We start from the raw sequence: 26,606 nt of genomic DNA on the forward strand, positions 1-26,606 counted from the left end.
CTATTCGATGGTGCAACGGTGAATACCGCAAAAATCCCATTCCTAAAGACCTGTAGTCTTAAACACCCCCGCCAACAGGTCAAATATTTTAAGGAAAACGGTTATGAAGTAATCTCGTTAACCCATCGTTACGTCCTAAGCAGAACTCTCCCCTTTTTTCTTTCTTTCGGTAGGTCTTCGTGTTTCTTCCATAAAAATGGCGTACACTAAAATTGTGTGCCAACGAGCAGAGCAAATTCTGGCAGGTATCCGCCCGATTCCTCCTGGTCTCGAAAATTATTTATCCAACGTTCAAACTTGTTATCGACGCAGTATATACGGAAGGGCAACAAACAAACTGGTCTTCAGATCTTGTCTTCAAGAAAAGAGACCCTTTGCCGTTCTTCTACTATTTTGAGTAGTATGTTAGTATTCACTCGTTAGCTATTCAACACCATGTAGGAGTATATTTATAAACGTACAGAAAAAAAACACCTAAAAACCAACACGTACACATAAAGCTAAGCAAAACAGTACCGAGTAGAGGTTTGTCTTTTCCTCAAATAGGTGAAACTAAATTTGGAATAAGTTAGTTCTCTATAAGTAAATCTCAATGGCAATTTTTGTTGAGTACAACCTCAATGCCTCCTAGCCCTCAAAACTCGTCCTTGTCACATCATAGAAGAACAAGAACAATTTGAACACGTATGAGTAAGTGTCGGTATCTATGTTTGTTTGGAAGGGAGACTACGAAGCCTTTTACTCGGGAGAGGGACGACTCAAAAGTGTGAGTGTTATACAGTGAAAGTGTAAGTCGACCGTAGTCGTCAAACAAAGACACAAGAACTGGTGGCTCTTTACGTCACAAAAAGCTCTCATTATAATCCTTCTAATCTAAATGGCCTTAAAAGCAACAAAAATACGACACCGAAAATACGGAAATATTGAATTGCCAGAGGGTTAAAAGTTCAGTTTTGTAGGAGTCGTGCCCATTGTTCCACGTTAGCGAAGCGTAAATGGTAAGGTAACCATTTGTCCTGCTGTTTTCTGAAAAGAAAGAAATAAAGAAATTCGCTAGCAAAATTCTCAGTTAACAGTGCACAGAATGTAAAGTTTTACAATAGGTTTGCCTAATGATATGTAGCACAGCGCTGCAGCTAAATTTAAATGTGAATAGAGATGTAAGATACTACATTATCTACACGAATTAGAGAATAATTTCTCAAATATTGACATGAAATATCAAAATTTGAGAAATTATTCTCTAATTTTAATATGAATTTCACAAATAATCAGCAAGCAAGAACGAAGAAGAGAAATGTTATTGAGCTGCACAAACTCGAACCCAGAACTGCTTTATTACATTCCAACCTACTTGAAATTGGGTTCATTTATCAACATCGATATCAAAAAAAAAATTACTGAAAGGAGCCGGATTAGCCAAAAAGCTTGATTTGAACGTTTTAAATCAATGATTTAAATGTCGTACGTTTTCTATAGGTACTGCCTAGAAAAATACCTTGAATTGGTCATTATGAGCAGCAAGTTTTTCGATCCATGTGAGTAGTGTCCGGGTGATAGTTGCATACGAAGAAAAATCCACTTGCTCAACAAATGACGCGAAGCAATCATCGAGAAGGATTTGTAACTGTAAAAACGTTATATGATATATGAGCTCACCCTGTGTCTCTATGTGCTTTTGTCCGCGAACATGTAGGAAAGTTTGTGGCATTGAAACAACATATCTTTGAAAGTACTCACTTAAATCGAAAAGAAAGAACTGTGAATGGGAAGCTACTATCCCTTCGCACATTTCTGCTAAGTTTTTTTTTCTTTGAGTGTATATTCATCCGAAATAGCGTTTTATGACTGATTACATATCAACGATGAGGTATGAGGAATACTTGGTGTCGTTTTTTTGGATCGCCTTTTATAGCGATATGGATACCATGAAAAATTAGTATTTCAAAGTTTTCTTTCTGCTGATTATTACTGATATTTTGTTGATTACTACAACAATTGGTTTTCTATTTATCCGTATTTTTTTAAAAAAAAATTTACTTAAAATCATGCCACGATCCAGTGTACGAATTCGCATGTGCCAAGTGTATGACTGTGTGTCGAAGTCGGGATTTGGCTATGTCACCACCACTATTCGGGATGCTCGGCGATGGTTCGAGAGGCTTCGAGAGGAGAACGAGGATCTTGAAGACATACCTCGGAGAACACCGCCAACTGTGATCAAAAAGAACGCCCTATTTGACTATGGACCATACCAAACTTGTGCTGAAATGGCAGAGCACTTCGAGTGTGATGCACTGACGGTGCGCAAACGGCTCCATGAGCTCCGCTACACAAAAAAAAATTGATCAATGGGTTCTTCACTTACGCCTGCCAACAAAATGGGGCTTTTCAGCGTCTGTTTATTTTCTTTCAATTGCTGTATTAAGCTGGGAAGTTTCAGTTCCGCCACTATATAGTCCCGAGGTTAGTCCAACTGACTACCATCTTTTTTGTCCATGTCTAATTTTTTAGCGGGCAAGAAGTATCATTCCTCGAACGATGTCAAAAACGGCCTGTACTTTTTGTTGGACTCCCAAAAACTCTAATTTTTATGAGCGTGAAATTTTCTCTCTTATTGGTAGATGGGAAAGTGTTATTGAGTGATTTGGTGAATATACTGCTTGATTTCTTAGTTAATGAATGAAGAATTTTTATCCTGAATCCTGCAGAGGTTCATGAGCTGAGGAATGTTGTCAGAGCGGCTCCATCCAAAACAACTACAGTGCTTGTCACAGATTTCAACATCAATACAAGCAGACAGAACTTAGTCTTTAATGAAAATCGACGATGCTGCTCACAGATATGAGTGGTTTGTAGAGGATATCATCCAGTAATGATCGAGTTCACAAATTTTTGCGCTTTCGCTACAAACAAGCCTTAGAATCTGGGGAACGCGGCGAAAACTGCGAGGATATTTGAGTGGGGAGATCAGTCTGTCGTAGAAAATGTCTTAACGAATTATCGATACCAGTGACATCAACTTATTTTTGTCATATGAACGGTGAAAACGTGACAGCTAATTTCTTTTACATACACCCCACCAGATTTTTATATATGCCAAGGAACTTTCGTAAATTCTAAGGCAAAGTAAAAACAGTGCTAAAAGCATGAATGATCGGCGATGCAGACTTCAGCTATATTAGTTAGACTGCGCATGCCGGACGACGACAGAGTTGTCCGCGTAAGGAAGTTTCCTTGCAGTCCCAAGGGATATCAATAAAAAGAGGATTTCAAAAGTAGGAAGTCCTCTTTTTACTGATATGAAATGAAGAAAGAATAGTACTTTTACATCTCTACGATCTGTTGCTGCAAATAACCGTGGTGCTTTGTTTGGTCTGAAACCACATGCTGCACGTGAAGCTAAGAGGAGCAAGACTTTAAATAGTTCACAATGAATGGTTTTTCTTAGACCTTCAAATCGAAAGACGGAGGTTAGGAAAACCACTGCGTAACATTCGATATTACTACCATATCTGCTTGGTTTTTACTACTAATTCCTAGCAAACGATAATACTCACCATACGTGCTTGCAAAGAAGACGAATTGCTTGAAGGCGCTTCAGCGGCCATGGTCTCGTACTGTGCAGCAATCATTTCCAACGCCGATACCTTGAATAAAACCAACCTTAAAAATCGAATCTAGAGCATTTATTCATAAGGACGTACTTGTGCACTTAGTTGTTGCAATTCCTTCTCGTTTGCTTCAACCTCTGAAGTTAGTTGCGCCATATAATCGCAAGCCCTTTAAAGGAAAATATTTGGCTATATGAGTGGTAATCACCAAGAGCACAAATTTTTAATAGAATACCTAAATAATATGGCGGCATTAGTAGTCTTACAACCCATAGCGGAAGCAGTCTGCGGGATTAATTCTTTCAAATCGGAGTAACCACTCTGAAAAGTTTTCATGAATATTGTAAATGGACAAAAGAATAGGATTCGGGAGATGAGGAATCAAGTCCTCAGTAATGCAAGTCAGCAAACAATTCTTGACAACTTAGAAGTTATTGTTCGGAATTTTTTAGAGTTGCCAGGTGAATGTGAAAGTAACGAACGCTACAGATTTGCAACCGAAAAGCAGCACCTCGATTATTAACAAACAAGCAACACACAATGACATATTGGGAGCATAGTTGTTATAGTCGGAGCCGGTGTTCCGACCCCCTTCACTTTTAGACGGTTGACGGAGGGACCTGCTTCACTTTTGGACGGTAGGCGAAGGGACCCCCTTACCTGATCTGCACCCGATGAGTTAGACCCCCTTCACCTGAGGCGGGTCCATCTCCTCCCTACCACACCTATGATTGGGAGCAAACTAAGAAAGGCTTCTAAATTCGCCAGTTTGCGCACTACGGACTTACAATGTAGCTCACCACAAATTGAATATATTGTCGAAAATATTACATGAGTGAAGTGAAAATTATTCCTCCATGAAGAAATGGAACACAAATGTTCCATATTCGCAATTAACATAATCCAGAACCTAAGTGAGATTTTCCTTTTTCCTCTGCTCAATTCGCTTCGCCCTTGTGCACCCGCAGCGTCTACGAGCAAGCCGTCAATGATAAATGAAGTCTCCTCAACAGCCTATTCAAGTAAAACCAATGGATAGGATGTTGAAGGGACCGGAGCGTGTACAAGGTGCCCGTTGTAACGTACCTCGTACGAAGAACTGCCGCTCCAAAGTCGTTTTCCAGAACAATTAAGGGGAATTGAACGTAAGCACGCTCATATTTGAAATCTGCAACCGGAACTGTGTTTCCCCAACAGGTTCTCCCAGCATGTCAGTTTCGTGATACGCTACTTTCAAAAGAAGTTCTTCTTTTCAATCTTACAAAAGGTTGACGCCAGATTGGTTCCCTTCACCGTGTATTGACTTGGTGAATCAAAATGAAATTAACCACGTTAACGAAAACCGGTCCACGAAATAACTTGCAAAATAATAGTAGGATGAAATCCACTAAGCAAAGAGATTCAATTCTAAGACGAAAGAGATTTGGCAAACATATATTACCACGCAGAATGTGTACAATGTGATGTGCAGTGGTGTGCGGGTAAAATGTAGTTGGGAAGTACTCAGCCTCGTTCTTGCTTCTGGAAATAAACGACAAAATCAGTCGGGGCCCTAAGACCCTGGAATTAGTCTCTATGTATATATGACATGTAACTTGTAAGCTAAAGTTACTAAGATTACAAAAAAAAGTCAGAGCGTCCAGAAATAAGAAAAAGGCAAAGAAAAGAGCGAAAGTGCGAAAAGGAGAAGGAAAGCAAATTCTTGCGATCGCGTTGCGTCAACCAGGCTGAACATGTGCGGCGCCAAATATATACATATATACATATGTACAAAAGTATATAAAAATTATACATATATAGAAAATTGATTTGAAAACTCTTCAAGGAAGAACTTACGTTAATGGCTTCCCGTCGCTGTCGCTCACAACGAAGGTGGGTTTGCTTCTTTTTATCCGAATAAACCGAAGAATCCGATCCAGTTGGGCTCATTTCGGAGACTTCTTGTGTGGTTGAAGCACGTCTACGGCCTCCCATTAGTGTCACTTTTTGTGGTTATCGAAACTATTAGTCGATAAAGTGTCTGCAAAAAAACGTATGGCTGGTAGGACTGATAAAGAACGAGGGCAGAGATATATTGTAGGAAGCGTCAATAAACAAACTACCGACGTTTAACCACCACCAATGGAAACGAGGAAAAACCACAACCAATTAGAAATGAATGAGAAGCGGAAGAAACGGGAACCACCATTCACAATCACGTGCAGGCCATATGTTTGTGCAATATTGCGTACGAATTACGATCGACGCAAATACGCACAGTTTTGAGAAAGGGTCCGTTGAAACCAATACTACTTCCGCTTGCACCTTCCTCACTTCGTTCGTCCGCCGATTCGTGCTTGATTGCTTGATGCTTTTTCGTACTGATAATTCCTTCATTTAGATGTCAAATATCGCCTTCACACGGATCCAAAGAGAATGCAAAGAAGTCGTTACAAATAAAGAAATTGCCGAAACAGGAATTATGATAGAGATTCTCAATGATTCGTTATCGGAAATCAAAGGACAAATCCGTGGTCCGCCGGATACTCCATATCAAGGTGGATCATTTGATCTAGAGATCAAAATTCCGGACACCTACCCTTTTACTCCACCAAAGGTTAGTTTTTGTCTTAGTTTGTTTTCATTGGACCTCAAAGAATTCCTGGATGAATCGGCAGAACCACTTATAATTTCTTCAAAGCTTGGCAGTTGTTAGGAACATCATCAGAGTTTGTTTTTGTTGAACCTTTACTTCCTTAGTGTTGCCATTTTTTCTCCTGGGTGGCGAATATTAGCTTTGTAGCGGAAGACCATTTTCACGCTTTATAAATTTATTTTAAAATGTGAACTATTTAAGGTAATAGTGACGTCTGTGTTTCCTTTTAATGGCTTGCCGTTTGGTTTGATCAAGGCCAAAGTGCTTTTTATTTCTCTTACATTTTCATTCGAGTTACCACCACAAGATCATCATTTTCAATTGTGAGGTTTATATCCGTACTAAAATGGCCTCACTAAACTTGACAGAAAGTGTTAACTCATATAAAAAAGGACTCTTTACGTTTGGTTGTGGATTCCTAATTGGCATGAATAATTGTTCACATTTGTACAGGGTGAATTGGATCAACTCGGAGCGACTCCGCAGATATTAGTTAGATCTCGTTTCTTTTCTTCTCTGAACTGCCCTCATTAAGGTTGCCCAAGAGTTAGCGCCACTACTTTTCTGTGTCATCTTAGATGCAGGAAATTGTTTAAATTTGTTATGCACGCGGGATGAGGTCTGTGTAGAGCGTTGGGTCGGACGTTCTTCGCGTTCAAATGTGTCTTTTAATGCTTAACTGACTGTTTAAGGATCTGTTATACGACTAACAGAATCGTCCACATACCCGCTAATTCAACTATTTGAAAGTCCTAGAGTTTAGATGGCAAGGAAAGTATTTGTCTTTTCAGATCAAGTTTCTCACTAAAATTTGGCATCCTAATATAAGTTCGCAAACCGGCACCATCTGTCTTGATATTCTTAAGGACCAGTGGTGAGCGTTTCATTTAAACGTTTGCTGGTAGGATAATAATATTAGAATTAGAATTATTCGAAATTCATGTTTTTACTATTCGCAATAACTTTTTCGCAACTAGGTAATATGTGGTACTTCGTGTATGTAATGTACCTTTCTTAACGAATAACATTTTTTGAATCCATTCTCTGCGTTAGCATGTTTTGCTCTTTTAGGGCTGCCTCTTTAACTTTACGTACTGTTCTTCTGAGCATCCAAGCATTAATGTGCTCTCCTGAACCAAAGGATCCCCAGGATGCTGTTGTCGCGAAGCAGTACATGGCAAATCCCACACTTTTCAAGGTTTGTATACATTTCGATATCACATTTCAACTTCTCCTCTTTAATTAATTCTGCTGCGTTCGGATGGACCAGTATCACCGGCTGAAAGAGTCGAAACATCATTTTATCTGCACTATGTAGTTAAGATCCCAAATGTTGGTGTAACTGCACATGAAAAAGGATAAAAAAGGATAAAGTCGTTTCAATCCACTTTGGATGCGCCAACACGTTTTACTGGAATTCGTAAACGTTGAGGTTTTGGAACGCGTATTGGCCTATACAATGACTTGCGGGGGCCAGTCGATGATCAAGTCTGTTTTTATCCTCCCAGGCAATTCTGGTACCAATTTGTCGACCCCAGAGGGATGAAAGGCTTGGTTTGCACTAGGACGGTTTCGAACCCTCGACCGTGTGGCTACAACGGACCTCTAACCGACTGCACCACACCCGCTCCGAAACACTGCACATGAAACAGCTTTGATTTTACTATTTGAAGCACATTATACAAATCATTGAGCATAGGGTGCATGTCTTCTTCACGGACGAAATTTTAGCTGTACTCAGCTTCATAACTCAGCAAGTGTCAAAATCATATGCTTAGTCCGCTATTCTAAAATTGTTCTGCCTCAGTTTTTTGTGTTCGCTTCCGATGTTTCCAAGTATTTATTTATTTATTTATTGAAAACACCTGCAGGTGTGCCATAAAACAAAAAAAAACAAGATGGAACAGAGCTCACTAGAATTTCGCCTGAATTTTACACAACAAGAGTGGCCGTTCAAAGCATGAGAGGTGGTGGGTTGGCAGGTCATTCTCCTGTTACAGAAGATGAGAAATCCTCACGCGAGATCCTTTTCCCAGACCCAGGACGCTACGGTAGATAAACGGATACCAGGGTTTGGGTGACCAACTTAACCTCGAACGGAGGAATCCGTTCGAGGAACTCAGGAACCCTGGGCGAACGATTTCTCGAGTTCCATGTCTCATTGTTTCTCTCTAAAATATTAAATGATTATTTCCGTTTACACGATGCTTATGCAAATAAGTATGGTCCTGTTCTCATTCCTTCTGTGTAGCAACGAACATTTATTTTAACAAACGCTTTCTCGTTGTTATCTTGTTGTCATAACTACGACAGCTTTTTTCAAATTGTCTTCTTGCAAGCAAGTAATCTCAAGGATTCAGGAAACAGCAATATTCTGGACCATCAAATATGCCAAAGGTAAAGCTGAAGAGAATTGTCAATATAGAGAACGTGTTGAGAAGCTTCGAGATATGGGCGTCACAGAGGTGGGTTTTAGATAGTTTTCATTTCACTACCTATCTGCATTAGTGTCCACATGCTTCGTTTTTCATTTGATTTTATTTCGACGTTTTAACAGGATGAAGCGATCTCGGTGCTTAGTTGCAACAACTGGGACTTAGCGAAGGCTACAGATTACATTTTTTCGTGAATTGTTGTGCTGGATCTTCTCACATACCGAAGTATCATTCGATCGTGCGCCCTTTTACTGGTTCATATTTCCTTCCTTGTTAGGGTTAAATACTAATGGGTTAGATTACTGCAATTCGAAGATTTCCATAAATTCCATTCTACTTTCTATTTGATCCATCCAAACCTTGCTCATCTTCAGTCTGTTTTCTTTAATAGACCATTACCAATTGCTTGGTTTCTCCTATTTTTCTTCTTTTTTAAATCCGCATGCATGAGTACCGGTCAGTATATCGGTCTTGTTGACATCAGCAGTTCGTTGTGAATCACGTTTCCATTCGCTTGTATGCCCATCGCCCACCTTCGGGTTAACTAGGAGGCATCTCGGCTTTTTCCAAACTTTTCGTCCATGTCTTTGGTTCATTAACGAATTCAGTCATAAATATTATTAGTTTTCTTTTTCACTTAAGCCCTCTGTGTAGATCAGTTGAATATTGCGAATCTGAAATCTAAAATGTTCTTTGGTCTCCTATTCTTGCTTTTATGGCCCCGTTGTAGTTTGTGGACCTCGACCTGTTAACAGGATATACTGTGAAAGATAAGATAACCGTGGTTGCTTAAGGTCACACATCATTGACGTTCTTACTATGTTACCCTCACTAAAGACTTTACATTAACATTTTACATTAATTTTCCCACGTGGAGAATTTTTGAATTCTTTTTGAAGACTTTGAAACGGCCATTGAAGAGTACGATTTTTTTTTAATTGCCTAGAAGCTTGCATTTGCTGAGAAGTAAGGTGATAAACTTACTATTCGAAATGTAACTGAACTAATAAAGAATCATACGTTTATCATCCTAGATCTTGTCCGGTCGGTTTGTTAAACAAAAACAGTGATATATACTAATATTTATCCTGTATGTGAACGGAACTCGCATACTCTGCAAAAGTTCAATGTCACACTCTTTTCCCTCCTATAATTTTGTATCTTTTTTCTAATATCAGACTACACAGTTTTTCAACATTATTTGTGCCTGAATTTGAGTAAATTTTAAATTTCAATTTTTCCGAGTTTCTGCAGCAAAATGCCTGGTGAAAAGGAATCCAAGTCCAAGAATTCTGGATGCGATGTGGAAAAGAAGCTGAAGCCATGCTGTGCATGTCCTGAAACTAAGAAGGTGTGTTGATCCAGATGTAACTTTCTGACTAAAGAATCCTTACTTTCTCTAGGGAAAAGATAATAAGTCTTGAATGTTGATATTCAGTCAAGTGATAATGCTGGTCTCATCCTTGTTTCCAATCGCTCCTCCCCAGTAATTGCCATCCGAAATGTTGTAAATTTAACTATTGACGGCTCCAGTTCTCCTAAGTTCTTAGCTCTTCTAACTGTGTTTCGAACACATCAGCTCGTCTCGTTGGCGGTCTTCCCCGTGAGTGTTTAGCTTCTCTTCAAATCTTGACTCTCTACTGCCCATCAAAATACTAGAAGGCCGCACAGAAAGTGGTGTTTGTCCACGAGTTGGTCCTGATGAATGCAAAGGTTGCACGCATTGTCATCTTTCTGTTTAGTTTTTTTCAAATATATTTCCAAATTCATGGAACCCCAAGTACGATGAAGGTCGCATCATTTGTGGACTATCAACTTGTATTCCACGGTCTTCGCAGTAGACGTTCTTTATAAACTGTGTTTTCGTTCTCCTTGTTTGCAGTTTTGTTCCTATTTAATTCGCTTGATTCCTCGAGCGTCATCTTAGCTTCACTGCTACTTCTTGAAGAGAGAACGATTTCATGGCTGAAGTTTTGTGAGAAATCTTCCATCAACACGCATTGTGCATTCTTCCACTGGTCGTGGTACCATTATCCAGTGGCCGTTTTCTTTCCTAGCAAGTGATTCCATTACCCATCGTGATGCGGCATCGTCGGCGGTGCAGTAATCGGTAATGAAGAGATGCTGGAAGAGCTGTACCGTAGTGGTGCATCAATGATAGCAGTTGGCTTATGTCTTCGACCGACACTTCCAGACCTTGTTCGATTAACAGTGACAGTACTGCATTCGTTTCTACGCCCGTCGATGCACTTCCCATAGTTGTCAAACCCTCGACACGGTCTGAATATGTCCTGAAATCAAAACCTCAACTAGAACCTGGTCGTAATCGTTTCAGAAGAGAGACGGATTCCGTCTTCGTTCGAAAGCTGCTGACACGTCATATTCGCTGAGGTTCCTTGTTTCCTCAAAGTTGTTCTTTACTGCGCTGTTTCTAGAATTTTCCTCTGTCTGCCAGCATACCGCGAATCTGACGTGGTGTGGGATTGCACGGGATTCCACAAAAAAGAGTGGTTCCACTCACCTCTTCCTAATCGTCCTAAGAAAACGACGTGGGAACCGCTTTATTTCCGACGAGAAACGTAAGAATGCTCGTCTAGAGGGAGAGATAAGCGGAACCACCTCTGATCCCGCAATCTAGAGCCCCATCTCTAGCTTTTCCAGCGGTTTCTCTCACTACGTCAGAGTGGTATGCTGCCTTTAAGGACTTCACCGTGAAAGATGCTAGTATTGAGACGTCATGTGAACACCATCATCGGTGGTTGCTGATTATATGGTTGATTTCCTCACGAATCATCTAGTTCGGACTGTCACGTCCACCGAAGTTGATCTTTCCTTAGAAAAAGTACATTCCTCTGAAAGAGGTGCGCAGCAGACATTAGCCTTGCCAAACGTTTTCGTTGTCGTTTTCGTTCTGTCCCCTCCTCCAAATCTTCCGACCTAGTATTCCACTTCTATGCCTCTTCTAGTTTTTCGTTGAAGTCTCCGGCAACGAACTTGTAGAATTGTGAGTTCATCAGCTGCTAAAGTTGGTGAAAAGCACTGATGCGTGCACACCAAGGCCGAAAAGCTTATATTTTGTGACAAAACCTTTTCTATACGAATGACGAGTGCAATATCACTTAAATGCCAGACGTCGCTCCTTTTGCTTCTGGTTTCTTGTCGCGGAGAATCCCATGCGCCTTACGGCTTCGAGAAAAAAATGCATGTCAGCGATAGGCCAGGATACCTTTCTCGCGTTTCAAGTGCAAAGTTTAAGACATTGTTCGTAGCTGGTCGTACTCATGTCACCTTTGTCCAAAATCAAAGATGTTCTGCTCAAGCTGCGTCTGCGTCAGGCTTCCGAGACGACAGGGCCAAGTATGCGTGGTGCTGACAGGTATTCTGTCTGTCTTTTGATGAACGATGATAGTTGCTATAAAGCTAAACCCTGCTTCTTATTTATAAAAGGTAAAAATTTGCTCTAGCTTGATAGCAGTGCACGTCATCTGGTTAGTCGGCCACCGTGTGTCGTTCGTGAGTTTTGAGTTCGGCGGATGTGGGGATAAAATCTAGAATCTTGCTCATAGGTTTTCTTCTTACAAAAAAATGAAGGTTTGAGGAATCACTGAGTATATGGAGTATAATACATCTACTAAGTGTCCATCTCCTTTTCTCGACGCGACTCATTCGGGCCGATTCGCTTGCGCGCTCTAGCTTGACCGCAATTCAAATATTTCTTTGTCCTTAATGTATGCCTCTAGAAATTTGCCCTAAATGGAACGTATCACGCTGTTGACGTGGTGTGGAAACCATTGCGAAAGTCTAGAGTTCGAGTTGTAGACTGCGGAAACAGGTGTGGTTCCGCTCATTTTCCCGAATCGTCATAAAAAAAACGGTCTAGAAACGGTGTTTGTTTTTACGAGGTACGTTAGAACGCTCACAATCGTACACGCTCTGGTCCCCTCAGTAGCCTATTCGTTGGTTTTACTTGAGTGGGCTTCTGATGAGACCTAATTGGTTTTCGGCCGCATGCACTTGAACGCGTCGCGTGTACAATGGTTGGGCATCGCAACTGATTTTGCAGGCAAGAAGCCCTCTTTCATGCCGTTTTTCACGAATACTAGGGAAAGATGAGCGGAACCACTTTGCTTTCCACAACCTACAGCCCGAACTCTATGCTTTTGCTGTGTTTCCCACAATACGTCAAAATCGTGATGCGCAATTTTTCACGTGATCCACAGGATGAATACTTTCGTTACTTCAAAAACGAAAGAGGCCAATTTATGTCCTTACAGCGCCTAATATGTTCAACCACTTTAGCGTGGTGCGGCATGAGATATCAAAGAGGACGACCAAACAATCATCTTCTAACTTAAAATTACTTTTTAAAATAATAATTTTAAAATATGATTACATGTGAATGCATTACTTCATAGTGAAATTTCTCCTCTACATAACTTCTACAGTCGTATAAAAACGATCCACTTGTAGTGCGATTGCGTAGGTGTTTGGGATTCTCTCTACCTCCAACTGGTAGAATGCCGCATCGAGTTAAACGGGGCTCCCTCCGCACCACGTCGACCACAACTGCTTACGCAATTGCACCAACAAAAATTCTTCCCTTTCAAATTGATTATCCACCTTCCTGTTTGCAGGCTCGAGACCAATGCATCGTTGAGAATGGTGAAGAGAATTGTGGAGATTTAATCGAAGCCCACAAAAAATGCATGCGGGATGCTGGATTCGACATTTGATCAGTGCTGAGCGGTTTTTTTAAAAACAGTCTCTAAGTCCTCTCTTCTTCAAACATCTGCTTTGTTTTGTAAACGTTATTACTAGTCTGCACAAGATGACGTCACACATCTTGTTCTTGTTGTTCACATTTCCCCGTCATTGTTATCGATAGGAACACAGGAATCTATATTGTTGAAAGTTTAGATTCTCCTGAAATAGGTTAGGATTCTTTAATTAATTAGAAATATTATCTGCATTGAGCATCAGCGGCGAGTCTATTAAAATTGCTCACCTCTATCGTAATAAGTGTCCATGCTATATCGAATCATGGGAAGAAAGTGCCTGTGCTTCCATAAAATCAAGATAAATATGAGCTCACTTTTTCTTGTATTTTTTCACATGTGGTAACCGCTACCAGTGGTATCGAAATGGTTTAAAAGGTTATATTTGTTACATTATTTGTAGATAAATATGTTCGGATATTAGTACATAAATGTAACCACTTCATCAGTCGTCAGCTACTGTAAATATGGTAGGGTCAAAAGGACACGAAGCACGTACGCAATTGCGTACGCGGCTTCACTCGAGGCGTTTCGGTGGAGCTTAGCGCCTAGGAGCGTGGTGAAACCCTTGCTGGCACCACCCATCGCCGCAGTTTGCGGCGGTCCCACCTCGGTTCCAACTGTTGCTTCCACCGCACCGTTTCGAGCGTGTTCGCAAATGCACAGGAACTACACTCGTGATTCATGTCGTTTTGATCCGACCATATTCTTATCGACATACAGTGTTCAGTTAGATTTTGACGTGCTCAATTTTACACAAAAGAGGCAGAAAGTAATTCTCTAGAAATTAAGATTTTAGAGGCCCTAGGACCAAAATAAAGAATAAAAGTAACAGGAAAGAACTTTGGCAAAACTTCGCAATCTTATTCATGCATTCATGCAGTATTTTTTACAAATTTTAGTTTTAGTTTTTTTTTTACAAAATTTTACTTTACAAATTTTAGTTTCAGTAGGAAATTAATGAGAAACTTTAAAAACTTGAAACTGAGAAACTTGGCGTGCTGTGGTGCTTTTACGCTTGTTCCTATCCATAGGACAGGAAGTCATACATTTTCACTAAGCGTGACAATCGTTAGTTCCTGAAAACATTCTGTCTGAAGAGGATTTCAATATTGGTTTAAGCAAATCACAATTTTTATTATACTTGGGCCAAAACGACATGACGCTCGGTGCGCTTGCATGAAGGGCTGCGCTCGAAGCGGTGCGGCGGAGCGAGCGGTTGGGATAGAGCTGGGACCCTTGCTAGCGGCACTCATCGGTGCAGTGCGTGATGGTCCTGCCTCGAGACGCTAACTCCACCGCCCGTCTTTAGCGCAGCCAATTATGTAGCTGCACCGATCTTCATGTTGTTTCGACCCGACTATATCTCATTAAAATCTTATTTGTTCACCTTTAAATCATGCCACTTGAGAATGCCTCCAATAAGTGATCGGGGGGCTTTGGAAGCTCACATACTACACCAAGAAATAGTCAAGCTAGATACTATGGCTAAACAGAAGATCGACTACATTATGTAAGATGTTTTAAATTACTCTTTATCTTTGAAATTAAACAATTGTTTGATTATCTTTGAAATCAAATAATTGTTTGATGTGTAGGCAGAGTGTTCGAGACGAAAAGACTTTGTACGAAGAAACCAGAGAAGCTAAAGATCTGCTGACGTCGTTGAAAAACAAAATTGATGCTCTAAAAACAGTGACGTTAAAGGTGAGCTACGAGTGGTGGTTTTTTAATGCTTCTACATTAAATTTTTCATTCTAGCTGTCATCTAGAAGGGAGCAGCAAAACGTTCGCGATAATGCTGAGCGTCACAGTAAGGAGCTCACTGAGAATCAGCAACAACTACGAACTGCAACCATTCATGCAAGGAAAACTATCAGTTAGTCGTTATTTCTTCAGTGTTTGGAAGTTCAATATAAGTTTTGTTGTTTCAAATTCACCCACTTCGTACTAGGTGGATTTGTAAGAAGCCAGTTTTCAACTTACCTGTCCCTTTGTGTGTTTCATTTCTTTTTTTGTGCAGTTTTCAGCCTTTCTCCCTCCCTCTGCCTCAAGTCCATCATTTAGTTATGGAAAACGGATGTTTCTTATTAAATATGTTCTCTTAGTTTTAGAAAATGCAACTTTACAAAATTTGCAAACGCGGCAATCACCATGAGGCGCCTGTACTAGAGTCTTTTCCGTTCTTCAACTCCTGTGCAAAACCCTAACCTCCTCTAGAGGAACTCCACCCCGAATTCGTTCTGTGGAAGTGCGAGTTGTGATCAGGAGCATGAAACCTGTCACAGTCACCAGACCAGACCTCATATCTGTAGACATTATTTGGGATGGTGATCGTCCTCCTCAGGTTATTCTAGTGACGGACATGACGTCCTATCTTAAGAAAGAAATGATCTCAGGCGGGCGGAAGATCCTACCCATAAGAAAGGTGACCGAAAGGATCTTCAAATCGATATGTCATGCTTACTGAGCTGAAGGTTACCTTGTGAACGCTTTTACTTACACAAAACGTTCACAAATATCATCTTCATACGCATATCAAGGACGCTTAATGAAGCAGAAGCGCAGCAACAAGTTGCTGCATGAGCAGTATCCAGACCGTTTGGATGGTCATAGAGATTTGCCAGGAATATAGCCTGCCTCTCGTCCTAACCTATCGTTTACTGTGAAGAAGCTTTCAACAGACAGCGTGGAAACGAATGCAATACTGCCGGTGCTGGTCGATCAAGGTGTGGACGCGTGTATGTGAGGACATTAGCTAACTGCTACGATCAACACACAACTAAGATACAGCTTTACCACCGCCCTCTCCCCATAAACATTGGAAGAGGGCCATGATAACGCTGCACTATACCGCATGATGTTCAAGGTTGCATTACAATAGATTATTTCTTTGTGAAACTCAAAAAAAATATGAAAGAATGTAAATCGTTAGTTGTTTGGAAGGTGAGATAGGATAGGACCTCCAACTTCATCACGTGATCGATTGGGTTTGCATTTGCAGATGAATCGGCACGATCTTCGTTATTCGAAAGCACTTCTGATGGACCAGAGCGAAAGAAGCGGCAAATGGGGGAGAAGAACTTGAAGGAAGACGCTATGAAGGTTTGACCTAATACTAGTGCGAAGTATGGTCTTTATACTTCTGGATTTCTGCAGACAACTGAACGTCTGTCAGAACTGCTGTCAAGGATGGGTGAACAAGTTACACAAAGTGAGCAGACGATGGACAGCTTGGTTCACTCAAGTTCGGTTCTTGCTCAAACTCATAAGGAGTTTGAGAGTCATGCGGGTTATATACAGGTGTGATGTTTAATGTTGTTTTTTTTTTACTATAACTTTTGCAACCTGCCTTCCTTTCTTTTAGACGGGAAGCAAACTGCTATCTAAATACGAACGACGAGAGCTAACGGACAAAATTCTTGTAACCATTGCACTCATTTTTTACCTAGCAGTGATTTATTATATTTTACAGAAGAGGGTATTGTCTAAGTTTTGGTTGTGGTGATTTACAACGCGAGTCTGTTGCATAATGCAAGTTGTCAAAGCTGTCTGTGATATTCTTTTTTGTGTTTAATTCTTTTAGACCCTTAATAAAATGCTACTTTCAACTCAAAGTTTGTTCTTGCATATGGTGGGACCACAAACAATTAATGTCGTAATTTTTCTTTCAAACTTATCGCAATATTAAGTTCGTGGTTCATAGTCATGGAAATTGATAAAAGCCCAGTGAAGATGGAAGACATGGTTCGAGAATACGCTGAGTTGCTCCGAAAGTCGAATGATGAGGTTGTATCGATCTTTTTATTATGTTTTCGAAGTAACTGCAATGTGAACTTGCTTCTTTAGGATGCTAAACGCATGGTAGTTCGTGTGGAGGGAATTCTTGAGGCAACTGATGACTCCGGTCGAAGCACTCCACATTTTGCTGCTGTCGGCGGCTGCATGCCGATTCTTCAACTCGCCATTTCTCAAGATAAGATGGCGGCTAATCGCACAGACGATTTAAGTTTTGGATTAGTTTTGTTTTATATCTATCCAGCCAAGATCAATAGTGAGGTCGTTCTACTTCTCTTTCCCTCTTACAACACACTCCTTTCCCTAGCTTTTGTTTTCTTACTGACGTTTAGTGTAGGAGTTGGGAACAGTATAAAAGTCTCCGCGAAAGATTTTCTCATTCAGAAGATTGACTTAGTTGCTATTGGTGGTTTACAAGATGAAAAGCGTGGTTTAAGAAGTGAAGATCCCGTGAGGTGTATCAATGGATTGCCACTGCATCCACGATTTCAAGAATTATACAGGAAACAGTTGCCATCCATGCCTCCACAATATAATGTTATTATAGGGAAAAGCCTAAGGCATTTTCTTTTAAGTAGTTGTTATTCATTATTAAGGTGTCAATGCTGTTATGAAAGCGGAATTTGCCGAAGATTTCGCACGCTATCGTTTTAGAGCTAAATAGAAGTGATGTGGCGAGATTAGTTTAAATGGAAGTGACAGCAGCAGTGAATACTAACTTCATTTGTCACCGTCTAAAAGACAGCAGGCGGCAGAATTGATAGCAACTGTCGCTAAGCGTTACTAGTTATTTCAGCGCATTTATTGCAGTACCGTGTCGTTGTCTCGAGATACCTTCCAATAAGAAAAGTCGAAGGTAAATTATAGGGTGTCTACGATGTTGATGCACCCATTTCAAGATGAGGTTCGGTTTCTGCAAATATATTTCTGAAAGGCAGAAGTTTTTTTTTTTTAGTGTGATTTTTGAATGTGCTCTTTACGAATTACGGACATACGAATTGTGACGCAGTCGTAGTTTCTAAACCGTGTGTACGACTTTTCTGTAGACATTTTTAATTATTTTGCTTTAAAAATGTTGTGTTTTGTTATCCTGTTATGTTGAAATTTTTTTTGATCAAGTTACTAGCTGTTATTACGGAGTACCATTTGTTCCCATTTGTTACTTCGCATGATAGATCAGTGACTATAGACGAAATACGCCGTGAATCCATTAGTCTGAACGTTCGTTTTTCAGTGGTGAAATATTGGCATCGTATATTCCTCCATAGATATGGCGTTGCTTCTTATCAGTTTGATTTATTATGATTTTTGATTTTTTTTTCTGAGTGCACTTCGTGGGCGTCAAATAAGTGAAGGCGGGTGAATTTTGATGAGAACTTCAGTAAAATATTTGTCTTAAGACGTGTTTCTCTTTAAAGCTGTAGTCGAGATTTCTGCAGACGTTAAATAAAAGGAAGACGCTCTGTACTATATTAGTTGTGAAAGACGAGCCAAAAATCTTCTTTTTTCAACGTGTTGGAAAAAGAAGATTGAAAGAGTTTCTCGAGAATTCTGCGAAACATACGCTTCTCATCATTCCTATTTCGTATGGTCCCGTTGGAATGACAATGAATATCCTAAAGGAATCTTCCAATTGTCCATTGTTGAACTTTTTGGGAACAGTTATTTTGGTTATTTTTTTAAATTATTTTTTTTGGATATCACTCCCTCCGGGATGAAAAATCTCAATGTTAGAAGTCGTTAAATAGAGAGGTAGGCTTAGCAAGGACACATGGATTTCCTACCATCAAGCACCTTGATGATAGGAAATGAATGAGATTTACTGCCTGTGTCCATGGTTGATCAGGACCTGCTAAGGAAATAGACGCTGAGCGAAATCTGAAATTGCAATTCCAAGTCAGGAGTTGTCGCGTTCCCTCAGTTCACTTTCAATCTTGTCAATCAACCTTTTAAAAATGTTCGATAGGATGATATTGTCTATAGGCTACAGCCATTTTGTTCTTAGTGGCACTGGAAAGTAGAATGCCGATAGTTCGTTCAGTCGAATTTGTAGTTATCTGATGTGACATAAAATCCTATATTTTAACTATTACTCTGTAAGCAATCGTTGTTTTGCACGATATATTTATTATTTACGATCCACTTGCATAGGTCTGCGTTCCCAGCAATGCCCCTTGTGGTAATGTTTTGCCCTCCTTTTGAATAGTAATCTGATTTCCTCTCAGGGCTTAGGATACGGATTGCTAAAGCAGTATTTTCAGATATGCGATATATATGCCAGTGACAAGATTTTAAGAAAAATCCCCTTCAAATTTCCTGTATAAGCTTGAGCTATTTTCTTGAGACATTTGTGTTTTTAGATGGGCTGGACCCCACTTATGATTGCGGCTTCCGCTGGTCGCGTCGAGGTTGTGCGCTATTTGTTATCGTTGCCGCAGGTGAGTTTTAAGGTCGGTTAAATTTAGTTCCAATCTCTAATCGGAGGTCTTCCAACCACTACATTTTTAACCCATTGGTCGTGCCTACGCAGTCGCAGCGCCGCGATGACGAGGCCGCTGTAGGTGCTCTTCTTACTGTAGCTATCACAAGGCCGACCAGTATAAAAGAATAGGGCTCAATACTTAGAGCTCTTTATTTCAGAATCATCTTCCGATGTTTGTGAATTTGCACACTTTTGCTTTCGAATTTGAATTTTTTCGTTTCGTGTATCTTCGAACATATTCGGAATCGTCTAACCCGCTAGCCTACAATGCGCAACTGGAAGAGTAGCCGCCATACCACCATCCCTCTTTGAGGTGCACTCCTCCTATTCTCTGTATATGGCTGTTGCTGTGTGCCCTCCTCACCACTTCGTAGGCACTAGTCATAAAAGCATTTACTGACATTATACTATTACTGTCTCAAATATATGGATGGATGGATAGATTGAGGTGCCGTGCGGTGAAATAGAGGCTGGATGAGGGATGGGATTGCAGCGTCGAGACTCTAGAAAAGGGAGTCGGAACTGGGAGGAATGTACCTTTTGCGAGTTCCTAGAGGTTAGAATTTAGCCCGGAGATGTTACACCACCATCTGGTTGATTAACCCAACGACAGCCTCCGTACTAATCAGGGTAGTCGTGTCCGGATCTTCTCAAAGATGACTGCTGCTTCTTAGGGATCCAGGTGCGCGATACTGTTCATAAAACACGGTTCATCCATGGGTCGTGTTCACTTGGGAAAAGGGGAAAATAAGATGGTAGCGAGAGACTCACCTCGATCCTAACCGCTACGCTACACCGCAACGTTTCAAGCGCAGCCGCCACTGTACCGTGCTTCATATCGTTTTGAATGGATTATAATTACATGTGTAGTCCAAAAAAGTTAGTGGAAATACTACCATCGGAGATAATACGACCCACAGTGATCGTACACGAGTGGTCAGAAATAACCCCCTCCATGTAAACGGATCGTCTATGTGTTGAGGAGTTTGGACGAGAATTGGAAAATATGCTCTTTGTTCGTTTCTCTCTTTCTTGTATCTATGATCAAAACTGCAAATATTCATTTGTATAAAAGTTAATATAATTATAAGTACTTATTCGATGCTGTTTCAATTTGTTCACTTAGTTGTTTTTTCTCCACAGGTCAACTTGTGTGTTTAGGTTGATGTGAATCACAGAAACAACAATCTGCAAACAGCTCTTCATTACGCAGCAAGCAGAAACCATGCTGAGGTAATTTTAGTTCGGAATGTTGCATGACGACTTCAAAATCATGTGGGAGACTAGTAAAGCTCATTTTTTATTGCTACTTTTCCACAACCTAGTTATATTGTGGTTATATTCATCACTGGATTATGTCGAGGGGGTACTTCCACCAAATGCGAATCGAAATGCTTCTTCAGTATGTGCTATTTCAACTAGTGGTCTCTTTGTATCTACTTACACAACTTTTTGTACATTTGGATAGCTATCATTCCAAATAAACGTACGATTCTGGCCAAAATTGGCCGGACGGATTTCGCCAATGAAACACCAGTATCATTTGACTGATAAGAAAGCTCCAAAACTCGAAAAATACTTAATTCACAAGCAAATTTTCAACCTCTAAGCGGTGGAATACAGAATATTGGGAGAATACGAAAGTTTCGCAGTACAAGACGCATCAGTAATGCGTATCGTTGTCAGAGATATAGTTGGGATATATTTCGGTCAAAACGACGTGAAGCACGACCAGTTGCGTAAGCGGCTGCGCTCGAAGCGGCGCGATGGAGCTTAGCGGTTAGGATCGTGTGGGAATTTTCGCTACTGCCACCCATCTCTGCAGTTCGCGACGGTTCCACCTCGAATCTAACTGCTGTATCCACCGCAACTCTTCGAGCACAGTCGCTTACGCAAATGTTCGTGCTTCATATCGTTTTGACCCGACTATACGTAGTTTCTCACTGGTTTCATTACCGTTAAAATAATCCGATATTAGTTTATATGACTGCATTTGAGATCGATGCGAAAAAAAACCTGCGTCTTTTTCTGGAGACCCTTGGGAATGCTACTGCATTTTTTATTGTTCTGTGATCGGCTGCAAACAACAACTGTTGAAGGGTTCACTCTAAGATCTTCTAAAAATTCACTTATAGAAATTGTTTATATTTGTTCCAGCATTTTTCCTCCACCACCATTAACTTAATATGGCTCTCATCTCCCAACACTCCCCAGGATGTTGTTCCTAATACTGAACTTCCAGAGTCAGTATCGAAACCTACACTTAACAGTTTTCTTTTCTCAAAATTCTGATTGATGTTCCATTACTTTCACTGATCTCTAAATCCTATCATATTTTAGTCACAAACAACAAACATCTTGGATGTCATTGTTTGACCACCTATAATTCGGAGTGTTTAATAGGCGTAATTGAACATTAGAGGGGAAATCTGACTTGGTTTTTTTTTAGTGGAGAAACTATGCGTTTTAAAAGAGATTTTGTTGGAAGTTAAATCTTGTCAAGTACTGTAACAATTAATTCCGTTTTACGCAACCTCTGCTGATTATGTAGTGCTCGACCTTCTTTTTGTTTTCCAACTCTTTTGAATGGTTGTTCACAACGCTTTGTATTATTATAGATCACCCATCTACTGCTCGAAGCTGGCTCTGATGTCAATGCTGCCGACAAATTTGGAGCCACTCCACTTCACAGGGCGGCTAGTCAGGGGCACGATAAGGTGATATTCTTTGATTGTCTATGGAAACTAGAATTTGAAAATGTTATTGATAAAATGAAGCTAGCTCGACATCTTTTTTCTAGACAGAATTAGTGCTATTTATTACTGAAGAGAGTACGTACTTATTTATTACCATTGGGTTATCGTAGTTCGTGCCAGGCTTTGAAAAAATAGAATCCAGAGGGTTGAATTTCAGAAAATGCAGTTTTATTGGTTAGTTATAATTGTCATTCTACTCTTCAGTTTGATACCAACGACCCGATTCCGTTTATTAGTTGCCTGGCTTCCTCTGCTAGTTGAACTTTCGGAGGTAGTTTTTCACAACTTACTCTCTAGTTACTCACAATTTGAGATTCTTGCCATGAAACTGTTATGTAAGGACCGAAACAGATGGAAATCAGAGCGTGCGATTAAAAGAGGATGCTGATGTCGCGACTTCGTAACATTACACCTTAAGGGGTTCTTCTGCAGCGTTCGTTGGCGCTTTCTTTTTCAGTCTGCCTCCTTTTGTCTAAAAGAGTCGCGCTTCTACCTCGACGTACCATTCGTTATCTATCATCAACAGAGGTGGATGCTTAAAGAAAAACAGCTGAGGAGGAGGAATAGCTGATGACGACCACCGCCATCACCGAGAACCCAAGACAGCATCTATCGTCAGGGCTTCACTCGCACGGCCAGGATCGTTCAGATCTTCCAGGCGTTGATTGGTCGACCTGGCCGATTAAGTTCCATTTCTTAGCAGTGTTATTCTAAATGTGAGTGCATGCAGACTAGAAAAGTGAAGAACTACGGTTTAGATGAAGAGTACACATATATACGCTGATGCTATGAGCAAGAGGCTCACCAGTTGTGGTATGTCCTCAATACATCATTTATAGGTGATGTATTATGAATGGTCCACTTCCCTTCATGAATCGTGCCAATAGCCTACGCAATTACGAAAGGTTCACAGGTTTCTGCTCACATAATAAACCAAGGAAAAGAGCAAGACAGGAAGGGAGATAGCGATGAGAGTGTTAGACCCTACAATGTAGTTGTGGTGCCGCGCAGTGGTAGGCGAAATTAGCATTCTGAATTAATGGCAGCGTATCACGAAATTGACGTGGTACGGAAATCTCAGAGAAAATCTAGAGTTCGGATTTTAGATTTCAAGATTAGGGAAACGAGCGTGGGTCTGTTCGTCTTCCATTGGTCGTCGTCAAAATAACGTCGTGGAAGACAGCATTCTTCCCTACGAAACTAATTGCAACGTGCCACTTTTGTGGACGCCACGAACGAGCGATCGAAGATTAATGACGTCTCTTTTTCGTCTATTCACGTAAAACCAATGAGTAGGCTCTTGAGGTGACCGGAATGTGTACAAGGGTGCGCGTTCTCACGTACCTCATAGGAAACGTAACGTAAACCGTAGCGGTTCCCACGACTTTCTTAAGGCTAGTAGGGCTGATTGGTGGAAACCATGCTCATTTGCGTAATCTACAATTCTACGTTTTTCTTGGGGGTTTTACCACGTCAATTTCGTGATGCCTTTAAAGCAGCATAAGACGAATCTGAGGTGGTGCGGATTTCAGGAGGAGTATCCGTATGCGGGGTCGTAGATTATGGAGACGGGGGTGGTTTTGCTCATCTCTCCCTGCATCACTGCAAATAGCCACTCAAATTTTTTTATGCCCCTATTCAACCCCCCCCCCCCCCCCCCCCCCCCCCTTCAAAAAAATAAATACAGACCCCCCCAAAAGAAAGAAAGACCAAAAAAAAAAGAAGGCATCGTACAAAACAGCATTCAGGGGTCGACTGCTTGCAGTGACTCAGGGAGAGATGAGCGGAACCACCCCGGTCTCCATAATCTACGACCCCGTATACGGATACTCCACCTGAAATCCTTACCACCTCAGATTCGTGGTATGCTGCCTGTAAGCTGCGTCGGTGCGTACCAATCACAAAGGTGATTTACTCCTGTCGCATGTAGCACATGGAGGTAAGTAGTCTGTCATGCCAACGCCACAGATGCTACCCAGACCACGGAGCAATGTAGTACCGGACATATATTCTCTACCCGGCACGTGAATGTCAATGTCACAAGATGTCCCATTACAACTTCCACAGTTTAAGTTTTTTCTGTTTTGGCGACGTGTGGCCTAGCATTACTGGGGTGTCACCCACGTATCGAGCTTGTATATGAATACATGGCGAAGTGATGAACTGCCACTGATGCCCAAAAACATTTAAAACGTGAATGGACCTTGACTTCTTAGTAAGCTGTTCAATATAATGCTCTGCACTCCTGATTCTTATGCATTTCCTCCGCCTTTTTGACCGGATCTGCTTGACTTCCATCCATTGAAATGTATTGTCATAAAATCTTATAAGGAACTGTTGTTAAGTTCCTATGCCTGTACTCCCAGGGACACGGTTTCTTCCTCTGGAACTTTGTTGAGGAAAAATACCCTCCAAATTTCAGATCGGCGTTTCTGCTGATTCTGAACGAGTGGTTTTTTTTGCTCTTTCTAGGAAGTAGTTTTAAAGTGAACAACCTATTTTACGAAAGCTTACAATCCGAAATAGCTTTAGGTTAATCTTAGTTATAGTTATACTATTAGTACATGAGTAGGCAAAATGTACAGTTTTTTTTTCACGAAATCAGTTCAGCTGTAAGACCGGAGTTGTCTTATTTTCACATGGAATCTGTGCTTGCAGATAGTCCATATGCTCCTTGGTCGTGCGAAAATTCACATCGATGCTAGAAATTCTGAAGGAAACACACCTCTGTAAGAAAATTCTAACATTTTCAAATCGTGTAAATAATTTGCGGCTCTTTCCAGATTCCTTGCATGCGAAGAGGACCGCGAGGATGCTGCTATTGCATTGGCTAGAAAAGGAGCTAGCCTGACTGTAAAAAACAAGGTATGCCATTGCAGCCAGCACCTCATTAACCTGTTTGGGTGTAAAAGTCAGTTTTTTTTTAATTTTAGGAGGAGCAAACTCCTCTTGACGTAGTGAAGACCAGCGATCTTCGAATGAAACTGCGCAAAGCTGAACAGCATGCCCAGGCAATGCAGCAGTGATCTCTTGTACTAAGAAATATGAAATTCTTTCTATCCTCCTTTTCGTTGTATTTTCCTTTGTGATAAATTTTCTGAGGTCTATTCCGTTCAAATATTTACAGCGCGCACAAAAACATCGAGGACATTACAGATAATTCCTACGTAGGTAAATGTAGAATCATCAATTTAAGCAATCAATTAATTGGGTTAGATTTGATTTGTCGGTCGCAGTCACATAGTTGTTGATTTCCCTGTAACATCAAGAAAAATCTAGCTACGTCCTGTATCTTTTTTTTTTGCTTTCGTCTCATGACCTTGAGAAAACCCATTTTTTCCGGGAAAAAAGTTCTAGAAAAACAGTACAAAGTACAAAATTCCCTCGGATCCCAAGAGGACGTTGTCACGACCGAGATGTATCTTCGAAGTCCTTGTCCCTTGCGTCGGAGCGAATTAAAAAGCTATGACAGAAGGGAGTTGTAGTGGAAATCTTCTTCGAGGAGCCGTTGATGATTCTGACTGACGTCGAAGCTGCAGTGCTTCGGCGCCGTTCGTACAAAGCGATGGTCCGAGCTGCTCGCCTGAAATTGAAGTCTTGGTGAAAATGAGGAAAAGCCTATTGCCTTTACATTCCATCTGTGGAGAAGCTTCGAAAATACCAGAATAAATGATAAGAAAAAAAGAAGATACTAACTTATACTTGGAAATACTAGCCAAATGAAATATGAAGGCTGTCGATTAAGACTTCATGGTTCTAGTCTGCTCGACTTTTTTTAAAGGCATCACCCCACGAATCTGGGGTGGTGCGGCTTTGAGTTGGGTTATGCATATACGCAAAATCTTACGTCTCGCCTCAACTGCCTATCTACGCCGAGTGTCGTCAGGTCCTCTTTCACCGCCTCAGTCCAGAACTTCCGTTTTCGGCCAGGTGGTTCGAAGAAGCGAAGACGATTTACTTTAGTCACTTTCGATGGCGGTGCAAGATGTTGATGTTTTTCACGTGTCATCCGCCGGTATACCACATCAATTTCTGCGTTAGGATCTTCATTGTGACATACGCTAGGCCAAAAGTAGCCAAGTAGCCGTCTAAGTAGCTTTCGTTCCGTGCA

The 26,606-nt window shown here is 40.8% G+C and overlaps 3 protein-coding genes across 4 annotated transcripts; 2 read left to right on the forward strand and 1 right to left on the reverse strand.

The window, feature by feature from the left end:
- Positions 1-981: 981 nt before the first annotated feature.
- Positions 982-5,588, reverse strand: RB195_011275 (uncharacterized protein; the record flags this gene model as incomplete). The annotated part of the gene is made up of 6 exons (XM_013439313.2): positions 982-1,026; positions 1,499-1,627; positions 3,561-3,650; positions 3,708-3,783; positions 3,850-3,935; positions 5,451-5,588. The coding sequence occupies 6 exons, from the start codon at positions 5,586-5,588 to the stop codon at positions 982-984; spliced, it is 564 nt and encodes a 187-aa protein (XP_013294767.1).
- A 406-nt stretch (positions 5,589-5,994) lies between these two features.
- On the forward strand, positions 5,995-8,878 carry RB195_011276 (uncharacterized protein; the record flags this gene model as incomplete). 2 transcript variants are annotated; one of them, XM_013439314.2, is made up of 5 exons in its annotated part: positions 5,995-6,210; positions 7,041-7,123; positions 7,321-7,447; positions 8,610-8,714; positions 8,807-8,878. In XM_013439314.2, 5 exons carry the CDS (start codon positions 5,995-5,997, stop codon positions 8,876-8,878), a joined length of 603 nt encoding a protein of 200 aa, XP_013294768.2. The 2 variants fall into 2 exon arrangements, with proteins under 2 accessions (XP_013294768.2, XP_064050205.1); XM_064192622.1 differs by having other exon boundaries at positions 6,076-6,210.
- Positions 8,879-14,871: 5,993 nt separating this feature from the next.
- On the forward strand, positions 14,872-25,521 carry RB195_011277 (uncharacterized protein; the record flags this gene model as incomplete). Its single annotated transcript, XM_064192623.1, has 14 exons — positions 14,872-14,972; positions 15,058-15,166; positions 15,221-15,338; positions 16,464-16,564; positions 16,619-16,762; positions 16,827-16,963; positions 17,152-17,248; positions 17,309-17,518; positions 19,618-19,695; positions 20,901-20,972; positions 22,358-22,456; positions 25,154-25,224; positions 25,279-25,360; positions 25,429-25,521. The coding sequence occupies 14 exons, from the start codon at positions 14,872-14,874 to the stop codon at positions 25,519-25,521; spliced, it is 1,512 nt and encodes a 503-aa protein (XP_064050206.1).
- Between the last annotated feature and the right edge of the window lie 1,085 nt (positions 25,522-26,606).

The sequence above is a fragment of the Necator americanus genome, chromosome III (genome assembly GCF_031761385.1).
Source record: "Necator americanus strain Aroian chromosome III, whole genome shotgun sequence".
NCBI lineage: Eukaryota > Metazoa > Nematoda > Chromadorea > Rhabditida > Ancylostomatidae > Necator > Necator americanus.